This window comes from Myotis myotis, unplaced genomic scaffold (assembly GCF_014108235.1).
Source record: "Myotis myotis isolate mMyoMyo1 unplaced genomic scaffold, mMyoMyo1.p scaffold_m19_p_1, whole genome shotgun sequence".
Classification (NCBI taxonomy): Eukaryota; Metazoa; Chordata; class Mammalia; order Chiroptera; family Vespertilionidae; genus Myotis; species Myotis myotis.
The window spans coordinates 218,805,579-218,827,287 of NW_023416313.1; the positions used below are offsets into that span (position 1 = coordinate 218,805,579).

The 21,709-nt window shown below is 44.6% G+C and overlaps 1 protein-coding gene across 13 annotated transcripts in view; it reads right to left on the reverse strand.

The window, feature by feature from the left end:
* The window catches only part of PPP2R5C (protein phosphatase 2 regulatory subunit B'gamma), a 139,958-nt gene that overhangs the window by 80,450 nt on the left and 37,799 nt on the right, over nt 1-21,709 (reverse strand). The window contains exon 1 of one of the 13 annotated variants that reach the window (XM_036316725.1): nt 18,255-18,433. The exons of 9 other annotated variants lie outside the window; for them this stretch is intronic. In XM_036316725.1, the coding sequence (XP_036172618.1) occupies nt 18,255-18,348 (94 nt within the window). In that variant the 5' untranslated portion in view covers nt 18,349-18,433. Of the gene's footprint in view, nt 1-4,189; nt 4,318-18,254; nt 18,434-21,709 lie in introns of those variants that run through there. 3 more of the 13 variants (XM_036316749.1, XM_036316769.1, XM_036316738.1) reach the window with 3 other exon arrangements.

Sequence of the window (21,709 nt, forward strand, 5' to 3'; positions counted from 1 at the left end):
AAATAAGAACATTTAAAAAACACACAAGGATATTTTAATACTAAAAAGGACAACCTTAGAATAAAAAGTAGTCCTATATACGAAGTAAATTCAGCTTTGTGAAAAACTCACACTACATCACCTCTACTTTTGCTGTGGATGGGTGAAAGCAGTGCCACAGAGCGCACAGGTGTTTGGGGATCTCTGACCCTGGACCACCTTTGGTACACCTGCACCTAGATAAGCTAAGTATGTGTGCTCCCTGGCCAAGAACTTTGATTTTCCAAAAAAGATAACTTTGAAACAAAATGGACTTTATCCCATAAGAATGAAATCTTTTTGATGGCCAAGCCTGACAGGATCTAAGCCTATCTTGAGTCCACAGAAAGGATAGCAGCTTCACTAGAGATACCAACAACTGTGTGTGAGTCAGGACTTACTACTTGTCGGTATGGATGTGTGCGCCTGGGGGCTGGAGAGGCAAGATGGCAATGGTCAAAGAACCCACTTTTACAAGGACAAGAGCTCTCAGAGGTAGGTTTCCCCAGCTGGGCATTTTAAATTAGAACATGCATCTGGGGGTTACATAAAGCCATAGGGTAAATGTGATACACTTCCTAGAATACTAGTTTTACAATGCAGTTCAATCATGTTAAGTATTTTTACATTTAACTATAATAGTTATGAAATAGAATGCAAAATTCAATTCGCTTTTAAAAAAATCCTTACCAAAAGATAGTTTTTTCCATTGATTTTCAAATACAGTGAAAGGTAGGGAAGAGGAGGGGAGAGAGAGAAACATCGATGTGAGAGAGATACATCAATCGGTTGCCTCCTGCACTTGCCCCAACTGGGCTCGGGGATCAATCCTGAAACCAAGGTACATGCCCTTGACCAGGAATGGCACCCACGATCCTTCGGTGCTCACGCTGGTGCTCTAACAACTGAGCAAAACTGGCCAGGGCTCAATTCACTTTTAATGACAAATCCTGAGATTTCAGAAACACAGGTTCTGGGGGTTCTTAACAGACCACAAAGGGCCAAGGCCCCGACTCCCTACAGGAAGGGTTCTCCTCTCAGTCAGAGCCTCTGCCAGGGAGAGTCTGGGCCACAGTGTCCCCATCTACCCAATCTGAGTGCATACGGGACTCCAGAAAGAGGCCAGGAGTGCTGACAAACTGGCTCTAAAATTCACATGGAAATGCCAGGGAAGCGAACACCAAAACAATCTGGAAAATGAAGAACAAAGCTGGAGAATTCACATTGCCTAGTTTTAAAAGTTCTGACCAAGCTACAGTAATCAAGACTGGTGCAGACATACAGACTAAGGAATAGAAGAGAGTCCAGAAATAAACCTGTACATTTATGGTCCACTGATTTTCCACAAGGTGCTAAGTCCATTCACTGGGGAAAGAAGAGTCTTTTCAACAAATGCTGCTGGGAAAACTGGATATCCACATACAAAAGAATGAACTTGGACCTGACCCTAACACCATATACAAAAATTAACTCAAGATGGATTGAAGAGCAAATATGAAAGCTAAGATTATAATACTCTTGAAAGAAAACGTAAGAGCAAACTTTGGATTAGGCGATGGTTTCTTAGATATGACACTAAGAACACAGCAACAAAAGATAAACTAGATAACTTGGGCTTCATCCAAATTAAAAACGTTTGTGCTGCAAATGATACCATCAAGAAAGTGAAAGCCAACCCACAGACTGGAGAAAATATTTTCTATGCTTATCTGTAAGGGACTGGCATCAGGGTTCAGGGTGGGGCAAAAGTAGGTTTACAGCTGTGGGTACATGAAACAGTTTATTCTTGTATTAGTATTAATTATTGTACCATTTTCTATACAAACAACTATAAACTACTTTTGCCTCACCCTGACGACTAGCTGTGACGATGTCCCGATCGCCACCCTTGATCATACCCTTCAGGCCACTCCACACTCCCCAGTCTTTGGTTCCACACTTCCCATCTCACCTCTCTCCTCAATTTTCTGCACAGGCCTCCCCTCTTGTGCCACAAGGAAAACAAATCAATTAGGCCCTACCCTCACCAACTTTCTTTTTAAATTCCCTTCCTGCCCCAGAAACTTGTGAAACCCTTTCGGCTTTTGAAGATGACAGTCTACTTTCTGGTTTTCAGCAGACCTGGTTTTCACAGCCTTAATTCACAGATGAGAAAGGGACAGGGCTGACTGTAAAGCAAGCATGTCAAACTGGCGGCTGGCGGGCCGTGAGTTTGACATGCTTGCTGTAGAGTGACAATGTCTGAAACATAGCAAAACTGGTTCATTCGACTAAATGACACACAATGACAGGTCAGCTTCACCAGAATGATACCCATCTGAGTGAGGCCCTGAATAGAATGTTATGGGGTGACTGCCTTGCCCCGTCCCCTTGCATCTGTGTATGGCGCCCTCTTAAATGAAGGCAACACCTGACCAGACCGGGCAGGAGCGGGAGCCAGTGCTGGGTAAGAAGGGGCAGAGCTCACCTTTGGCCAGGTCTCACATCCAAGCCCAAGCTCTCGGCCTTTCGATGCTGTGTTCTAGCCAGTCAACTGACTGAAAGCACAGCGATAATTCAAAGGTGCAGAGGAAGCAGCCCGTGGCTCTGACTGAGGACCAACCATCAGGTCACGCCTCTGACTTTGAGTGCTCTCCCTTCTTATTTAATTTCTTGAATAGAAAATATGTTCACCCGGCCAAATATACACGCAGTGATAACCCTCCATCCCACCACCCCAGGGATCACTTTTAAGTTCTTTTTTGTCTTGTTTCACTTAGAACCTTAACACATGTCCCTCCAGGCCCTGCAGTGACGAGGTGGCCAGATGTCCCCACTCCGCACCCCCACCCCACCCGCTCCACTCAGTCGCTCCCTGACGCTGCAGGTCCATAAAGAGTCATCGTTTACTCAATATAAACCCTTTTCCAGGGTTTCTTCTTGCCACACCCACACTACACACTCCCCAGCCTGCTGAGTCACCCCTGTCCCCAACTGCTCTCTGGGACCACCACTGAGGTGACCCACCACTGAGCTGATTGAGTGGGACTCCTGGGAGGCCCCGCCCCTGCCCACAAGCTGCTGTCACCCCTGTGCCTTGTGAGGCAGGAGTGTCTGTGATGGCACAGATGCTCAGGGCTGAACACAGCCAACGTCCAAGGCAGTGACTTCTAAATATGTGTTAAAGGAATGAAACAAAGCTTTCGGTGGCGTTTGTAAGGCAGAAGGTCAAAGCTAAACTATGTTCTCCTTTCTATGTTCAGTATATTCCACAAAGTTTTCCTGCCTTTTGGATGAATTCAGTTAACTAAATTTTTTGTTTTTGTGTGTTTTTTTGTTAATCCTCACCTTAGGATATTTTTCCCATTGATTTTTAGAGAGAGTGGAAGGGTGTGGGAGAGACAGAGAGAGAAATATTGACGTAAGAGAGACATATTGATTGGTTGCCTCCAGCATGCTCCCCGGGTGGGGCCGGGGATGGAGCCTACAACTTAGGTACATGCCCTTACCGGAATGGAACCCGGGACTCTTCAGTCTGAGGGCTGACGCTCTAACCACTTAGTCATACCAGCTTAACTAAAAATTTGGGGTCTTAATTTTGACCTTATCTGGCACAAAAAAGAGTGTAGGGCTACTATACCATTAGGGCTTAAATCAGCAAGAGCACACATGCTGAGTGCCCAGAAGCAAAGAACGAGGAAGGGGAACATTTGTAAAGCTTTATGTAAATCAGTGTACTACAGTGTAAACAATCCTTCAATTGTATACAGCATCAAGAAATAGTTCTGTTTAGTACCGGCTCCCCTTGGACAAATGCCTCTCTTAAAACAGCCAGTTTTTAGATAAAGAATGCCTCTCTCCCTGGCTCCCCAAGAGCTCTCTACTGCCTCACACCAACAGAGCAATATATCTAACCAAACTGAGATTACTCATGAGGAACCTTTAGTAGCAGCCAGGTTATGTTTAGCACTGAAATACTCTCCTTGGCTATGTTGAAAATGCAACTTCAACATGACTCCCTCAAGATGTCCAAAATCTTTAACCCAAGTGCAACACTGTCATGAGGGCTGTGTGTCTTCAGAGCTGCTGGGCTATGCTAAGGGACAAGGGAGCCCTTCGGGTTGCTAGACAATGTAAGGCTCAGTTGAGTTAATTTCATCCACAACCAAGAACCCCCAAGGTACAGCCTTACCTTCGTGACCCAGAATCTGCATCTCTTGTTGTTCTAGATGACACCATAAGATCAACTAGCCTGGTTTCAGCTGCACTGCACTCTACACGGCTGTATAAACTGAGAGCACAAAGTACTGCGTGGCTAGATCTCTGTGATAAAGGAACCTGCAGGAGCAGCTGGTGCGTGCTCATGCTCAGAGGTGTGAGCCCACAGCCTGAGTCAGAAAACCCAGTGCTCACTTGCTCTCAGTCACCAATTCCTCCTGGGACCTCAGGCAAGTCGGGAGCCTCTCTGCTTTGGTTTCCACAACTGTAAAAAGGGGACTAACAATACCTGCTTGCAACTCATAGGAAAGAGGACGGTTAATGAACACTTGCAAGGAGCTTTGAAGATTAGGAAGGTTCCTGGGTGCTAATGACAAACTCGTCCAAGCATTCTCCTTTGGGCGTCCACCGTGCGGAAGACTGGGAGTACCAAAGTGCCCTCAGTAATCTGCTCTTCTCAAACAACCGTAAAAAACTGGGAGAAATGAGTGACAGCCAGGCTTGGTGCAGCAGACTTGCAAGATGGCAGACACTGAGCTGATCAGCTCTTGGGCTGCCCGCCTCAGTTTCACACACACTGAGCTGTGTAAATATTTACTCAGGCAGCATGTTGTAGTTACTATGGATGCCACAGTTAAAGCTATTAGGCTGGTAAGTTCCTGTTTCCTGCCAAAGAACGCTTTACTGAACATGCTTCTTAAATTTCTCTTTATTATTGTTTTTAACATTTAAACGTGAAGTACAGTGTAAAAATTATTTTAGGGACTCCAAATCTATCTTACATTCCACTTAAAGACTTTCCTTCTTCTTCTTCTTTTTTTTTTAAATAGAGAAAAGGCTCAAATAAACAATGCTGAAGCCCATCAATTATACTAAATAAGACTACAGACTGAACTGGTTTTTATAAGTTGGTATCTGGCTTCACATAAACACAACATGCACACACATGTACTGCCCCCAAATTTACTTTTCTAACCCACGTAGGCAGGACAATCTATATTCGTTTAATTAGATACCTATAATTGCAACTCATATAAGAAATGCAAAAATTCAAGATTAATATGCATTTAATGAATGCACAAAACTTAATGAAAATGCAGGACTCATAACCACTGGCATTGCACTATTTGAATAAGAGAGTTCACATGTTTTAGAAAAGGTCAGTTTCAATACCTGAAGACCTCACCTAGAAAATAAATGAGATAAAATAAGAAAGAAGGGCTTAGGAAGTAGAGAGAGAGGAAGTAAAAAATTTCAGAACATCATAAGTTTAACTGTGGCTTAAAGTGTAAATTTAAGTTAACCTCTGTTTAAGATGGTTACTTCTTACTTTTCCAATATGTCATTTGTGACTTCATTTGCAAAGAAAAAAAACTTTTGAATTTATTTGTTTTACAAAGAAACCCTCACTCACTGGACAGTCACTTCAGGTTTCTATTGGCATTCTCTCTCTTAACTAAGGATAAAACAAAGGGAGAAATCTGTGCATTCTCACTGTGCCTTTTGTTCTTAGGGACACCAGGAATGGCAATCTAAGCTTCTTCCTTTCAATTCCCTTGAAACTAAGTCATTTACTAAAATGTCCACAAGTTCAGGAAGGGATGGAGACTTAATCAAGGACCCCAATAAGGGACACTGTTAGGTAGGCCTTAAACCCAGATCTGACAGCTCCAGATTGTGGTGTGACTGAATCTAATTTAGGAAGGGGTGTGTGTAGTGGGTGGGAAGAGGGGAGAGGTGGGTGACTAAATTAACAAGACCTCAATGTTTTCAAATCTAGTAAAATATATTTTTAAAATCTGTTCTTCAATTATAGTTGATGCACAATATTATATTACTTTCAGGTGTATAACACAGTGATTTCAAATTATATACCTTACAAAGTGATCACCCCGTAAGTCTAGTACCCACCTGACACCCTACATAATAATTACATTATTATTGACTATACTAGAAACCCAGTGCACTGGTGGGGGGGAGGGAAGAGGGTCCCTCAGCTTGGCCTGTGCCCTCTTGCAGTCTGGGACCCCTCGGGGAATGACCACCTGCTGGCTTAGGCCTGCTCCCCGGGGGAATTGGGCCTAAGCTGGCAATCAGACATCCCTCTGGCAGCCCGGCAGCCCTCGGGGGATGTCCACTTGCCAGCGGGGAGCAGGCCTAAGCTGCAGTCAGACATCCTTAGTGCTGCTGAGGAGGCGGGAGAGGCTCCCATCACCACCGCTGTACTGGCAGCTGTTAGCCTGGCTTGTGGCTGAGCAGAGCTCCCCCTGTGGGAGCACATTGACCACCAGGGGGCAGCTCCTGCATTGAGCATCTGCCCCCTGATGGTCAGTGTGTCATAGTGACCAGTCATTCCCAATCCTTCTGCTGTTAGGGTCAGTTTGCATATTACCCTTTTATTATATAGGATAGAGGCCTGATGCATGGGTGGGGGCCGGCTGGTTGCCCTGAAGGGTGTCCCGGATCAGGGTGGGGGTCCCACTGGGGTGCCTGGCCAGTCTGGGTGGTGAGGGGCTGAGGGCTGTTTTCAGGCTGGCCAAGCCCCCCGGCGACGGAAGCTCTCAGCCTCTCCTTTTTTTCTATTCTGGGATTTATTTACCTTCTATAATTGAAACTGTTGCCTTCAGTGGAGCTCAGAGCCCGCTGCGACAGGCGGGAAGCTTGGCTTCCTCCAGCACTGGAACAACCAAGCCTCCTGCTCGCTCCAGCTCCGTGGCTGCCGGCCGCCATCTTGGTTGGGTTAATTTGCATATAATCGCTCTGACTGACTGGTGGGAGTGGCTTAAGGCATAGCGAAGGCACAATCAATTTGCATATTTGTCTTTTATTAGATTAGATTCCCTAGTAATAAAATATTTTTAAAAGCAGGTACAGAAGGGTTACTGATTTAATCTGAAGTAAAAAAATCTCCTGAGGACCAGGTCTCAAGCACAGGGAAACAAAACGCCACGTTCCCCACAGCCTGGTGTAGTAGCAGGGGAAGCCTAAATTTCAGCCAGACAGCACCAGGTTTCTTCTGGCCTCGTCACTCACAGTTTGGCTAGGCCCACTTGTGGACACTCATTTAGACAACTGTAAAACTGAGCATGGAGCTTCTCTTCTGCCAGGCTGTGGAAGTTAAGTGTCTAGGACCATCCCCGCCACAAGAGCAGGTGCTCCACTAGCCACTCCCCCCAGATGCCCACTTACTGTAGTCTGAGAGTTTAAATCAAGTTAGCAGACTTGGGAGGACACACTAAGAGTTTATGCCATGCCCATGTATATATAGCACATTACAGGATGACACAATGTAACAACTTAGCTCAAGCATCACGAATCATTTTAGAGCACTGTCAGGATACTAAAAATATGTAAAATGTTTAGGTTTTGAAAATTGCTGTCAATTTTTTTCTTAAACAAAAGCTACTATATACTTTCTGTGAATAAATGCATGTATATAATATATATTAGCTCAAGCGTCACGAATCATTTTAGAGCACTCTAAGGATACTAAAAATATGTAAAATGTTTAGGTTTTGAAAACTGCGCTTGTCAATTTTTTTCTTAAACAAAAACTACTATATACTTTCTGTGAATAAATGCATGTATATAATATATATGTGAAAACACACACACACACACACACACACACACACACACACACACACACATCTGGGATGATACACAGCAAACTCCCAATGATTCACTTTGAGATGGCCAGGAAAGACAGGAGACTGATTTGGAGGATAAAGCCAGGGAGAATTTTAGTAATTTGTAATTTTTAAAAAATTTAAAAGTGATTATCTTCACATATAGATTTTTGTAAAAAGATAAAAGGCAGCTGACTTAAGACAGAAAGGGCGGCTCAGGGTCCTGAGGTGACTCTATTGCTTACCCCACAGGCGCCGCCGGATGCAGGTACTGCCTCTCACTGTGGCCCCTGAAGCTTGTTTGCATTATTAACTGACTAGTGAATTTAGGCAAAAAAATTTTTTTTGGAGGGAGGAAGAGAAAAAATACAGAGGCTTGTGAAAACAGGGTCAGGGGCACATCTTGCCCACACTAGAGAGATTTCCTGGGCCAAGGATTTTCAAGTATTCGGTGTCAGGATCCATGTGTACTCTAAAAAAGTATGGAGGAGCCAGAAGAGCTTGGGTTACATGGGTTATACCTATGACATTAACCAGATTAGAGAATGTTTAAAATATTTACTTACTAATTCATTAAAAATAACAAGAAGAGGCTCATTTCATGCTAACTTAAGTAACATTAGGAAAATAACTTTATTAAAAAATAGGAAGAATGGGACTCTTTTGCATTGTGGTACATCTCTCAGTGTTTGACTTGGCAGAAGACAGGGAAACTCGCATTTCTGCTTCTGTATGAGACTCGCATATCTGTTTGATATGCTGTTTTGGTTGAAGTTACTGAGCAAAAAGCCAGCCTTATACAGACATGTTTAGTTACAAAAGGAAGGTATTTCAATGGCTTAAAAAAAAAAAAAAGTAATGTTCTTTGGTTCTACATTAAGATTTGACAAGTGGTAGTTTCTCAAAGATTGGCTGCAGTGTGGAATCTGAAACCGTGCTGGTGGGTGTTTCAGTTACGTCAACTCCTGGGTGTGTCCTGCACTTGAATGTCTCCTCTGCCCACGCCTGTTTTGTGGCAGCATTTGGCTGTTGCTGGCGAGGAGTCAGGCAGATTTTCCTTCCTGTCCATGTCAAGAAACCCATTTGTCCACATCACCCATTCACCACTGGCAGTGGTCAATCTCACATTGGCAGATTCAAGTTCTCCAAAATTCACATTTTTTTCTTGCAAGCTTGAATTTTATCACGTGCAACAGATGGTGTCACTGTTGTTTCCCTTGAGTTGACAGCCTCACTTCGTTCCTTTTTAAGGAAATGGCTGTCAAATATTCAAATCTTAATACCCGGTTTGTCTGACTTTCATTCTTTCCAGTAAAAATGATGTTCCTGAGAAAGTGGCTAGTTTAGCTTGCAACTCAAACAACTGCACAGTTCCCCTGGAGACAGCACTGTGCTCTGGCATACTGAGGGCTTTATGTGGACTTTGCCGTCATCATACAATGTGAAAAGCTGAGTATGCAGGGTCGAGATTTAATAAAACCAAGCACCTCATGCTTCACCCAGAATTCTTAGGTCAGACCGGCATGCACCTGGTGGAGCACACAGTGGCTGCTAATTGCACACCCTGCCTTGCTCTATGTAAGGAGCTAACCTACATAGCTATTGCTGCCTTGGCACCATGCAGGCAAATGGCCACACAGTGAAAAGGCAGCTGAGGCCTTGGTATTCTTATGAAGACAGTTGTGGCCTTGCACATCCCTGGAAAGTGGCTCTGGGATTCTACTGTGAACGCTGCCCTATGTAAAGACTGAGGACCCCTTCACAGCTTCTGAGTTGAGAACATGGCCAGCAAGTGCTGCCCCTGGATAAGCTCAGGTTATACATAAAGGTGAAGAAAACAACTCCCAGTTTTGTATGTATAGACATGATGGACAACCGCAAACACACAAGTATGTGCCACACTCACCACCAAGAATTAGGGACCAGCTACATAGAAAGAACTGAGTTTGTTCCCAGAGCGAAACATTACTCTTCTCCATAGTTTTATAAGTCAAAATACTGTAATTAGAGCATACTGCTCATGAGTAACACAACCACAGACAAGAATCCAAATGCTGTGCCCTGACGGGGTAGCTCAGTTGGTTAGAGCATCATCCCGATACCCCAAGGTTGTGGGTTCGATCCCTGGTCAGGGCACATACAAGAATTAACCAATGAATGTATAAACAAATGGAACAACAAATCAATGTTTCTCTTTCTCTCCCTTCCTCTCTCTCTAAAATCAATTAAAAAAAAAAAAAAGAATCCAAATGTTGCACTAAAAGTTCACAAACATCAATGACAGAGATGGAAAAACCAACCCAAACAGTGTTTAAGTTCAAATTCTATGAAAAATACCGCAGCATTAAAACTTAAAACAATAAGATTTAAGGTTACAGTTGAGATCCCACTTAGTTCAAATACTATCCCAATTAAAAAAAATTTTAACACAAAAAAGGAATTCAGGAGTTTAATATTATGGGATCCTATATAATAAAAGGCTAATATGCAATCGACCGAACTGTGGAACGATACGTCGCTATGATGTGCACTGACCGCCAGGGGGCAGACACTCAATGCAGGAGCTGCCTCCTGGTGGTCAGTGCATTCCCAGCAGGAGAGTGCCGCTCAACCAGAAGCCAGGCTCACAGCTGGTGAGTGCAGTGGCGGTGGTGGGAGCCTCTCCTGCCTCCACAACAGCACTAAGGATGTCCGACTGCTGACTTAGAAGTCAGACATCCCCCGAGGGCTCCTGGACTGCAAGAGGGCACAGGCTGGGCTGAGGCCCCCCCTGCCCCGAGTGCATGAACTTCGTGCGCTAGGCCTCTAATTTGACAATAAGACAGTATGTTTTGGGAAGTCAAGTTGCTAATGCACAGAGAGTAACATCTGTATTAAAAACAACTAAAGGGATGTGACAAGTGAAGTCATCCTATTTGTGATAATCACATACAATGTCTCTTTCTCATATAATGAGAAAACTCTTTTTTTCACAAGAGCTAAAATGGGGAGGGGAGGAATGTGTATAAATATGGTCTCTTATTTTACTTAACAGATGGACCCAGAGAACTGACGGGAGCAGTCTACACTCTGGAGATGCCCTGGAGACTGAGTCTGGGCTCGTCCTGTGAGGACATTCCATACACAACCCACCAGCAGCACACAGCACACACTCCAGAACTATGATGGCACTAATTTCTTCAGGAGGTGAATGACAAGAGGAACAAATACAAATAAATGGAGTGAGTGTGGTTAAGGCACTGGGCTCTGAAGTGCCACATGTGACCTAGAAAAGGGATGACCTCGGCGACCACTAACACTCCGAGTCTTACACAGTGGCCGGCACCATTTTCTACACGGATTACACACACTCATTTAAACTTCACAGAACCCAGAGGTGGGTCACCTTGTTCTCATGTCATTCCTGTTTCCAGGCCCAGAGATCTGAGTCCCTTGCCCAAGACTAGAGCAGGGGTGGAGTGGGTGAGGAAGCTCACCCCAGTCTTGTGGTTTCAGAACGCCTCCCCCACCCTCAACCACCAAGCACCCTGCTTCTCAAGTTCAGAGGGAACCTTGGTTTCCTCTCAGAGTGTGCCTTAAAGGCTGTTACTCTTTAAAAGACCAATAAAATGCCAATAAATATTAAAAAAAGGTGTACACCCCCAACACTGTTTGGTAAGATGGTGTAGCGGTCTATGCAGCCACTCTGAGTTAGCAAGGAGGAGATTGTACCAGCAGGTGGGGGCATCCCTGCTGTGAGGCTGCCAGCATCGGCTGGGTCTCAACCTTGCCCACCCAGATGGCTAATTTGTCAACATCAAAATAAAAAGGAAAACACAGGAAAGGCTGAAGCTTGAACATAAAAGGCTGCTGCTCACAATTAAGGAAACAATTCTAAGCAATGCCATTTCCTTTGCACACTCTTTCTAAAGCAGAACATTTTAAAGATATTTCTCTCAAACATTACAGAAAACCTACAGGACACACCTGTATACCCACTGTCCTAGAACTGGCAGGTGTCTGCATTTGAGCACACTAGGGCTCAGTGACTTTTCTCTGATGTTTCAAGTGCTTGTAGAGATCATGCTAGGCCCTCCTAGGACCCTCCTGCAAGCCCTCAGAGCAGGACGGCCTGGCAGCACAGCCTCTGCCACACCTGCACAGAGAACAGGATCACAATCCCGACTGCCCCAGCAAGGTCTTCTGTGGTTTGATTTTTGTCTTTCTAAAACAAGGATCCTATACAGATTTGCTCACTGTATTTCACTACTACATCTTTTTTGTTGTTTAAGTTGAAGGGGTTTCGATTTGTGGATGATGAATTCAAGGGCTTGAAGCAAAACTAGACCTCACTTGCTGTAGCAGCAGTCTGTCCTCGTGCGCTTGAGCCAATGTGTTTTCAAGATTCAAAAGACTTTTCTTTAAGTACATCACGAGAGTAGCGACTTGCCCTGTTTTAGAGTTTTCCTGTTTCCACATCCTTGGTGGGGCTATTTCCATCTGACAGGGAAGAGGAGATCAGGCGGGCGAGGCAGAGTGGTTACCTGTGGTCAATTTTTTCAACCAGGTCCCTCATACAGCTTCTCATGAGACTGACAAATACTATTTGACTGACCAAGTAATTAGCTAAGAAACACACCAGTAACTATTCTCTGAGTGGTCATTCAGAGAAACAACTCTTTATTTTCAATCCACCAGTGCTTACACTCAGAGATGGTCTCAGACGTCATGAAAAACAACCAGCTGACCAAGACCTTCCCCAGGACACTTACGATTCATGGAGGAAGTAAAATTAAACCAGCGATGAATACCTGGCCGACTGGGTAAGTGAAATTGGACAGCAGGGAAGGACATCTTCAACTTCCCCTTCACAACATGAATGGATGCTTGGAGCTTCACCAACTTTCCCTTAAACCCGAGATGAGTTGAACTCCAGATACTGAAATATATTACAGTACAGAAAGCATAACAACCAGAAGGTACACATGATGGGAGCTTTTATAGCCACCCCTCAACACCCTGCCCTGGCGCCAAAGGAGCTGGGCTGACTTCCACTTCATTCATCGCTGTGGCCCTGGGCAAAAGAGGGTGCCCCTGCTTTACTAGAACAGGCCAGTAACACTGTCTCACAGTGCAGGCAGCTCAGTGATAGGACAGAGGGGGAGGCCTGGCCTGCCCCCCGCACACTGAAGTGCTCCATACACACTGCTTCTCCTCCTGGGACACCACTGGGGCAGGGGGCTGGGGCCTGGACTCGTCTGTACAGGCTGGTGACCTTGGGGAGAGAGAGAGCAGGACCCATCCTGCTCACCTCTCAGTATGCTGTGTTGTAGGGTTAGAGCAGTGATGGCGAACCTTTTGAGCTTGGTGTGTCAGCATTTTTAAAAACCCTCACTTAACTCTGGTGCCGTGTCACATATAGAAATTTTTTGATATTTGCAACCATAGTAAAACAAATACTTATATTTTTTATATTTATTTTATATATTTAAGTGCCATTTAACAAAGAAAAATCAATAAAAAAAAAATGAGTTCGCGTGTCACCTGACACGCGTGTCACCTCTGACACGCGTGTCATAGGTTCGCCATCACTGCGTTAGAGAAACCACCCTGCTATGGAGCCAGAAGTAGCATGTATCCCAACCACTCTGCCTGTGAGGTGTCTGTCCTTTTCCTAGGATTAAAAACGTACCCATTTTTCTTGACTACTAACTTTTCCTCTTATTGTTCTTTTATTCTTCAGCACAAGTAACATTCTAATGAAAAAATTCCAAGAGTTTAGCTTTTGCTGCAAGGCAGGAATCATGACCAGAAACCTGAGCGGACACTGTACCCAAGTTCAAGGGCAGACCAATTAACAATGATGCGCAGGCTTTACACAAACATGCACTCCCCCTCCCCTGTGATACTTTGGTTAAGTTCCACACCTGAGGAACACAAAATAAACATCTTTACATAGAGGGTCACTACAAGTGAGCTTGAAGGTACATTTCTAAAAAGTCAAGGCAGAGTGCGACAGTTACACAACATACAGCTGTTTGTGAGGTAATCCTGAGTTGCCGCACTATTCAGGGAATGAGTCACTGGCTTGATCTTTTGGAGAGTTTTTTATTTTTGGTCATCACCGAAACACTTTTCCTTCCTCATTTAGGGGAGTGAGGATCATCCTAGGCACGTCCTCACTAGTATTTACTGACTGTACATCACGCAGGTGTGTTCTCCATCTAGGAACCCACGTGCGTGGGTACAGGTTTTACTAGTAGTACCGGCTAAGCCATTAGATTGAGTGTAGCAGGAAATGACACCAGGGAATCCAACTTCCACACAGCCCTCCTGCACACTCTTCTCTAAGGTGAAGATTTCCATTTAATTGGTGACCCAGGAAGACTCGTGAGAAACTAAACCTTTCTATCATCAGACCTCCATTTCCCAGGAAGAATGGGCTTACACAAAAAGAGTAATTTGCTCTCTGGCTCCCTACCAGTCTTTCAAAGACAGACTCATAGATGGGTGAGCTTGCTAAGGACTAGAACAAGATTAGAGCAGTTAACAACTTTCTTGAGGCCAGAATAACAGCCAGCTGGAAAAGGATTAGATAGCTTTCTTCCTCTCTGGCCATGAATGTCATTTTGGCTTGGCTCTTTCTGCTTTGAGCCCAGCTCTAGACATAAGTGTGGGTTCTATCTATGCAGGGCCCAGTTCCCCAAACCCCACCAAGCCATCAAGTAGAGGGAAGACCACATGACACCTGTTTTATTATTCCTTTTTAAAAATATATATATTTTTATTGATTTTATTTATTTTAGAGAAGAAGGGAGAGGGAGAGAGAGAGAAACATCAACAATGAGAGACAATCATGGATCAGCTGCCTCCTGCATGCCCCCTACTGGGGATAGAGCTGGAAACCTGGGCATATGCCCTGACCAGGAATCGAACCGTGACCTCCTGGTTCATAGGTTGATGCTCAACCACTGAGCCATGCTGGCCGGGCTATTTTACTATTCTTAACAGGCAATTAAAAAATTCAAGCAAGCCCTGACCGGTTTGGCTCAGTGGATAGAGCATCGGTCTGCGGACTGAAGGGTCCCAGGTTCAATTCCGGTCAAGGGCATGTACCATGGTTGCAGGCACATCCCTAGTGGGGGGTGTGCAGGAGGCAGCTGATCGATGTTTCTTTCTCGTCGATGTTTCTAACTCTCTATCCCTCTCCTGTCCTCTCTGTAAAAAAAATCAATAAAAAAAAAAAAATTCAAGCAATAGCCTTAGATGGGTGGCTTGGTCCTGTACACCAAAAAGGTTTAGGGTTCGATCCCTAGTTGGGGCCTGTACTGGAGGCAACTGATTAGTTTCCCTTTCATATTGATGTTTCTCTCTCACTCTCCCAAATCAATAAAAACACATCCTTGGGTAAGGATTAGTAAAAAAAATTCAAGCAATAGCCCGAACCAGAGGCCAAATCTAACCTGCCCCCTGCTTTTGTATATAGAGCTTTACTGGAACACTGTCACGCCCCTTCGTTTACTTATTGTCTATGGTTGCTTTCATCACGGCCAAAAACAGTGACTGCCTAGAAACTGGAAACATTGTCAATCCCCATCCAGAGCTGTGCTGTCCAATACAGCAGTCACTAGACACATGTGCCTATTTAAATTTGAAATAAAATACAATTTAAAATTCAATTGCTCAGTTGCACTAGTCACATTTTAAGTGCTCAACAGTCACATGTGGCCAGGAGCCACGGCAGTAGACAGATAGCACAGAGAACATTCCCGACACCGAGCAGTTCTCTTGGACAGCACTAGAAGTACAGGATTTAAATCATCAAGTTAAATTTCCAGCCATTGGGGTCCAGGCACCTCCCTCCTTCTACAGGCAGAAGTGTTCAGTAGTATGTCACGTTCACACTTGAACTTTTTAGAATATGCTAATACACCATAAAAATGGAAAATGCTAGACTATCTAATAGAAGGAAACCACCAAGCCAATTGGGACAACTAATCAGTGTAGTGATAGTATTGATTTATTTGTTTACTTGTCTGCTCCCCCCTCCCCGCCCCCTCTTGTAAACTCTAGGAAAGCTGGGCCATCGCCATTGCTTCATAGGGTCCTGCTTGGCAGGAGGAGGCAGGGACTGGACAAATATTTGTATAATAAATGAAGAAGTGAGTCCTGGGCACAAAACTGTCATACAAAAGAGGCTGCTGAAACAGATGGATGTTGATAAGGCCTTGGAAAGAACTGCTATTAATCCTGTGGCAAAGGTTCTACAAACAGCCCAAATTTCAATTTTAAATGAGGTAGTTTTTTTTTAATGATCTAAACGTAGCCAGGTTTGAGGCCTGGCCCTGCCACTTACAGGCTGTGTGACCTTGGGCAGGCTCTTTTCCCATCCCTGTGGGAGACCCTGCTCCCTAAGTGGGAACCATGGTGCTCCAGGGTGAGAGGAGCCCCTCAGTGCTGCCCCTGGGCCCTTCCCCAGCATCACTACATCAGGCCCCGCTCTCTAGTGCACCTGCCCAGAGCTGGCTCCTCAGGTGTCTCTCCTGCACCAGGGTCCTTGCTGGGTTTCTCCACTGAACTTGGGCTCCTCTTCGGTGGGGCTGTCTCTCAGTCAAGTTTAATGACCCTCGGCACTGAACACACAGCATAGCTGCTAACCGGATGTTAAACTGATCAAGACTCTCAAAGCCCATATAAATAAAACACTTCGCTAAACCTCTCATTAACATGCTTTTTCTTAAAAAGTCCTTACCAGTAAATCAAGCATTCTTCAAGTTTTGAAATTAGAAAGTACCCCCACCGTTTGAATTAGAAATTAGTTTCGGTCCCTAAAGGTGACCCCTTCTTAACAACTCAAGTCCCTTCAAGTTAATGCACTCCACTCCTTCCCTCTGAGGTTAGAGAGCAAACAACCAACCACTCACCCAACAGCAGAAAGTACAAATAGGCCATAACGAAGTTTTGGAATTAAAAAAAACAAAATCAATGTGGTATAAGATAAAAAATAAAATTATTTCATTTCAGAATAAATTCATAGTTCAAAAAATAACTGCTACACAAGTGTCTAATAAAATCAGAAACCTCACAAATCAAAAATGTCTATTATTTATAAGACACTTCAAAATAAATACTGCCAACTTAAGTCACAATTGCATTTGTTCTTGCCCACTTGGCTCTTATAGCTGAATTATCTCCATGCCACGCTCGGCGGCGTTCGCTCTTTCCTGGGCACACAGCAGAACAGCGACTTCACAGCCTGACCTATAAGTTGGTCACTGTGGGCACTCATTCCCACCAGCTCCAGTAAAAGAGGGTTGGAGAGAACAGCAACACCCATTTTATTCCAACTGATTGCGTTTATCATCCCTGGGTCCACCCTGGGCTCTGAAAAATCCTGCCCTGCACTTTAGTCACACAAACTAGTCACCTAGAAAACGTGCCCCCACCCTTCCTCAAGGGGATTCTGACAGGTCAAATGGTCTTGTTAGGCACAGCTGTGATATACATTTTGAAAGGCTTGTAAGAAGCTTTAACATCCATGTTCTATTTCACCCCAACAAAAAATCTGCATAATAAATATTTTAAAATACCAAGAATAAGCATAGTACTACACGGACACATTTTAATGTTACTATTATTAATTACTATAGGAATTGTCTTTTAAGCTAAGTTTGTGTTTTTAAAGCCAAATTTTGTATAAATTATAAGAGGCAAACTGAAATTATTAAAAGTAACCTATATACACATTGAAAACTTGTTGCCATGTTAAATATTAAAGTCAGATGGCAAGACAGAGCCAATTTAAATGCAAAATATGTCCTAGGTGTCTACGAAAGCACTAACATTTCAGAAATTAGGACCCACAATGGATTTCAATATTTCAGAGGAGTATATGTCTCTTTTAGGCTCCACAGCAAGAATGAAAACAATCCTTTCAAAGGAAGTTCTTTTCTCATGGTTTCTGCACATTTTCTGACTGCAATTCATCTTTAATTCAGGGATGTGTCCCCGATGAAACCTTTGCAGTATTAAGCAACATAGATGTAACAGAAACTCTGCGGACGGACAGACAACTTGGCCAGGCACTGCCACCCGCCTCCCCTTCCTCCCCCCCACCCAACACCTTCCCCAGGCGGTGACTTCACATCCTTTGACATCAGCACAGCTCGGAAAGGGGGATGGGAGAGCGAGCAGAAAGCAGAAAAACCAGCTTTGAACTATGCATGCAAGGCCTCTCTCAAGACTCAAATTCTGTGAGTAGACCGTAAAAAGCCAAACTGCAGGGACACGCCCAGCTGCCCCTGGTTAAGTCTGCAGTGAAACCGTGAATTCTGCTGGAAAGGACTTCCTGCTGGTCTTATCTGAAGCACAATAGCCATTTATTAACTAGCCACAGAAGGTTCCGACTCAGTGAAACGCACAATAACTTACCTCGAATATGGAGAAGGGCCACGGGCTGGAAAGGCCCATTGGAGTTGGCCGCATCCACCACCATCCTGCCCCCCGCTTTATTACATGTCAACATCTAGACTCGGCGGGGAAGGCAATGGACTCCTTAAGGCAAGAAAGCAGCCTCCATTTTAGTTTTAAAAAAAAGACAAACTGAAGCTCTGCAGCTGGAGGGAACTGGCTGCCGCGTGATGTCAGCAGGCACGGAGCCCGCTGATTGGCCGGAAGCTGCAACTTAAAATGACACTAAAAAAAACCTGCAAATGGAAAGAGCCTTCAGTTTGGCTGTCAGCGTGCACGGGAAGCCAGGGCATTTTTGGCTTTCTGCAGTATTCATTTCAATAACTTTTAGGCAAAGATCCCATCTCTAAGGGGGCAGGATTGAGGCCATAACCCCGCCAGACTGTAAACAGATGACTGAGAGCTACCAAAACCAGTGTGTGTGGGTATCTGTACCGGAACCTAAAATTTCAGTAGTCCCCTAATTGATACCCCAAAGTCAATGGATTTTATACCCACTGGCCGCCTTCTATTTTCTAGTTCTAATGACTTTAATGTCTGTATTTTATTTAGCATCTTGGCAATCCAGGTGTGTTTTTTTTTAAAGCAAACAGCTATTCAAATATTACACAGTCCCAATTCATAAATTTGGACTCTTGTCAACCTCTCCTACCACCAAGTTATAAACTTATAATCATCAAACACTGGTTCTTCTTGAGCTCTAATTTTTATTGGAAAAATTAAGTTAAAACTTAAAAAAATTAAATTATATGGAAAACTTTAATAGCTAGAAAGTGGGAGTTAAAAAAGACAAAACAAAATGCAGTATTTATTGTATTTTAAAGATGTCAACATATTAGATACTTTTACGTTTTAGATATTTTGTTTATATTTAAAATTAAAAATATTTTAAAATTATTTTTATGGGGCTAGTATTAAAAGTTATTGCTCAGATCTTAATTTTTTATTTATAAAAAAGGCTAATGAAAAAGCTGTTCCAAGGAGAAAGACATAGTTTCTAAATTGGAATATCCTGGATGGGGTGGGGGAGGGTTGAACAGATTCCCTACACTAAGAAATATATAAGCACCAAATAACAAGTAAACTCTAAGAATAATCTCTCTGGCAGGCAGGACTTAAGAAATTCCTCACTTCTTCACATGTACAACTAAGTTTGTCTGAACCACATACCTCTTTTTATAATTTCTCACACAACTCCCCCTGCCCCTCGTGCTCACTTATGAACAAGAATGTAAAAACCCTTTGGTTCTTAAATATATTAATAAGGAGAAACACCTGGAACACGACTAGGGTGGGCAGTTACATCAATTCCCAGTCAGGGCACATATAGCTAGATTTCGGGTTCAATTCCTGGTCCGGGTGAGAATGGGAGGCAACTGATGGATGTTTCTCTATTACATCAATGTTTCTTTCTCTCTCAAAATCAATAAAAATGTATCTTCGGGTAAGAATTAAAAACAAATAAACAAGTAAAAACACACCAAATCCTCCCCCTACCCTCCCTGCCCTTTCCACAGAGCTGAGGATGCTGCTGGAGTCTATAGCTGGCCACGGAATTATAACAAGCAACAGGGAGCAGGCACCGGAGAGGGAGCCTCACACCTGCCTGGCTCCTCTGCCATTTGAACAGCAGACGTGGCTTAACAAAAACAGCCTGTGCTTGGAGTCAGGTGATGTGAATTTAGACTCTGGGTGCTGACCCTCTGGGTTCACTGGAGGTGGGTGAAATGGCTCCCCCTCACCCCTCACCCACGGAGTGATGCCAGAAGAACTCAGACTTAAGTACAATTAGGAATGAGGGGTACAGGGGGCTTGGTAATGGGTCCAGAAGCACATGCTTACTGCAGGTCTGTACTTTAAAAAGATAGAGACCTGCCCTCAAATACTTTAATTTTTCACTTGAGACAAGATGAGGCAAGTACCTGTCCTAAGATTGTGATAATGAATCAGAATGCAAAATAAGGGGGAAATACCACCTAGAATCTCTATATATAAAACCCTGAAAGGTGGAACTGGTCACTATGATGTGCACTGACCACCAGGGGGCGAGCATGGAACATGGCGGGCGTCAGCCGCAATGGGATGGTGGAGCAGGTGAGCAGGGCGCCAGACCAAGATGGGGAGCGGTCACTGTCAACTGGGTGAGCCTCTGGGGGTTACTGAAAATTCTTTGCTCCTGTGCCCCATGGTCCCACCCGTCGCACACACCTGCTGCCAGCGCCAGTCCCACTTGTATCTGCTGCCGGCACCAGCCCTGATCACTCAGTGCCATCCGCGGGTCCAAGCGGCAGCTACCCATATCACACTGTCTATGTGTGATATGGGCAGCTGCCCCTGAAGGCTTCTCCACCTCCCCCTGCTCCTGAGTGGCAATCGGGCCCGGCAACCGCCTCTCATACCTGCTATCAGTGACAGCCCCACTCGCACCCGCTACCGGGGCTGGCCCTGCTCACACTTGTAGCCGGCCCACTCGCACCTGCTGCTGGTGCCTGGTGCCTGGTGCCAGTGCTGATCGCTCGGTGCCATCAGTGGATGTGAGCGGCAGCTGCTGGCCCCAATCACCCCTGAGGGCTTCTCCTTCTCCTCCGGCTCCTGAGGGGTGATCAGGGCAGCAGCTGCCAGTAGCACCTGCTGCTGGCACTGGCCCCAATCACTCCGCGCTGTCAGCGCATGGAAGTGGCAGCGGCGGGAGTGGGGCTGCTGGCAGACAGGGAACAGGTGACGGAGTTGGGAGGTGCCAGGTGGGTGTGTGGAGGATGGGCCAAGAACTGCCCAGTAGCGCAGCCTTGTGGCCCACAGTTCCTTTCAAGGTGCACGAATTCGTGCACTGGGCCCCTAGTTTTTATATAAAACATTCAGATTAGAAGTCAAAGAAAAAGTGAAGACATTTCCTGATGCATTTTTCCCTAATGGTCTTAGATCAAAGGATCTCAACTTTCTTAGTGACTCTTTTGAGCCTTATGCATATGAAGTTCTTTAAAGAACTAAGACTGTGATCTGGAAATCACCAATGAAACACACTCTAAAAGAGAAACAAAAAAATCAATAATATGGGGAAGGAAAAAACCCTGAACAAGTAAAGATAAGGTATGTTTCTGGACTGGAAGCATCCTAAATAATAAAAACCTAATATGCTAAGTGTCTGGTTGGCCATTCAACCAATCAAAGCATAATATACTAATGATATGCTAAGGCCGCTCAACTGCTTGCTATGACTGTGCACTGACCACCAGGGGGCAGACAGTCAACCAATCGCTATGACGTAAACTGACCACGAGGAGACAGGCGCTAACCGGTAGGTTAGCTTGCTATTGGGGTCCGGCTGATTGGGACTGAGACAGGCTGGACATGCCCTGGAGCCCTCCCACAGTCCCTCCCCAGCTGGCCAACCTCCTATGTCCCTCTCCGTCCTCGAT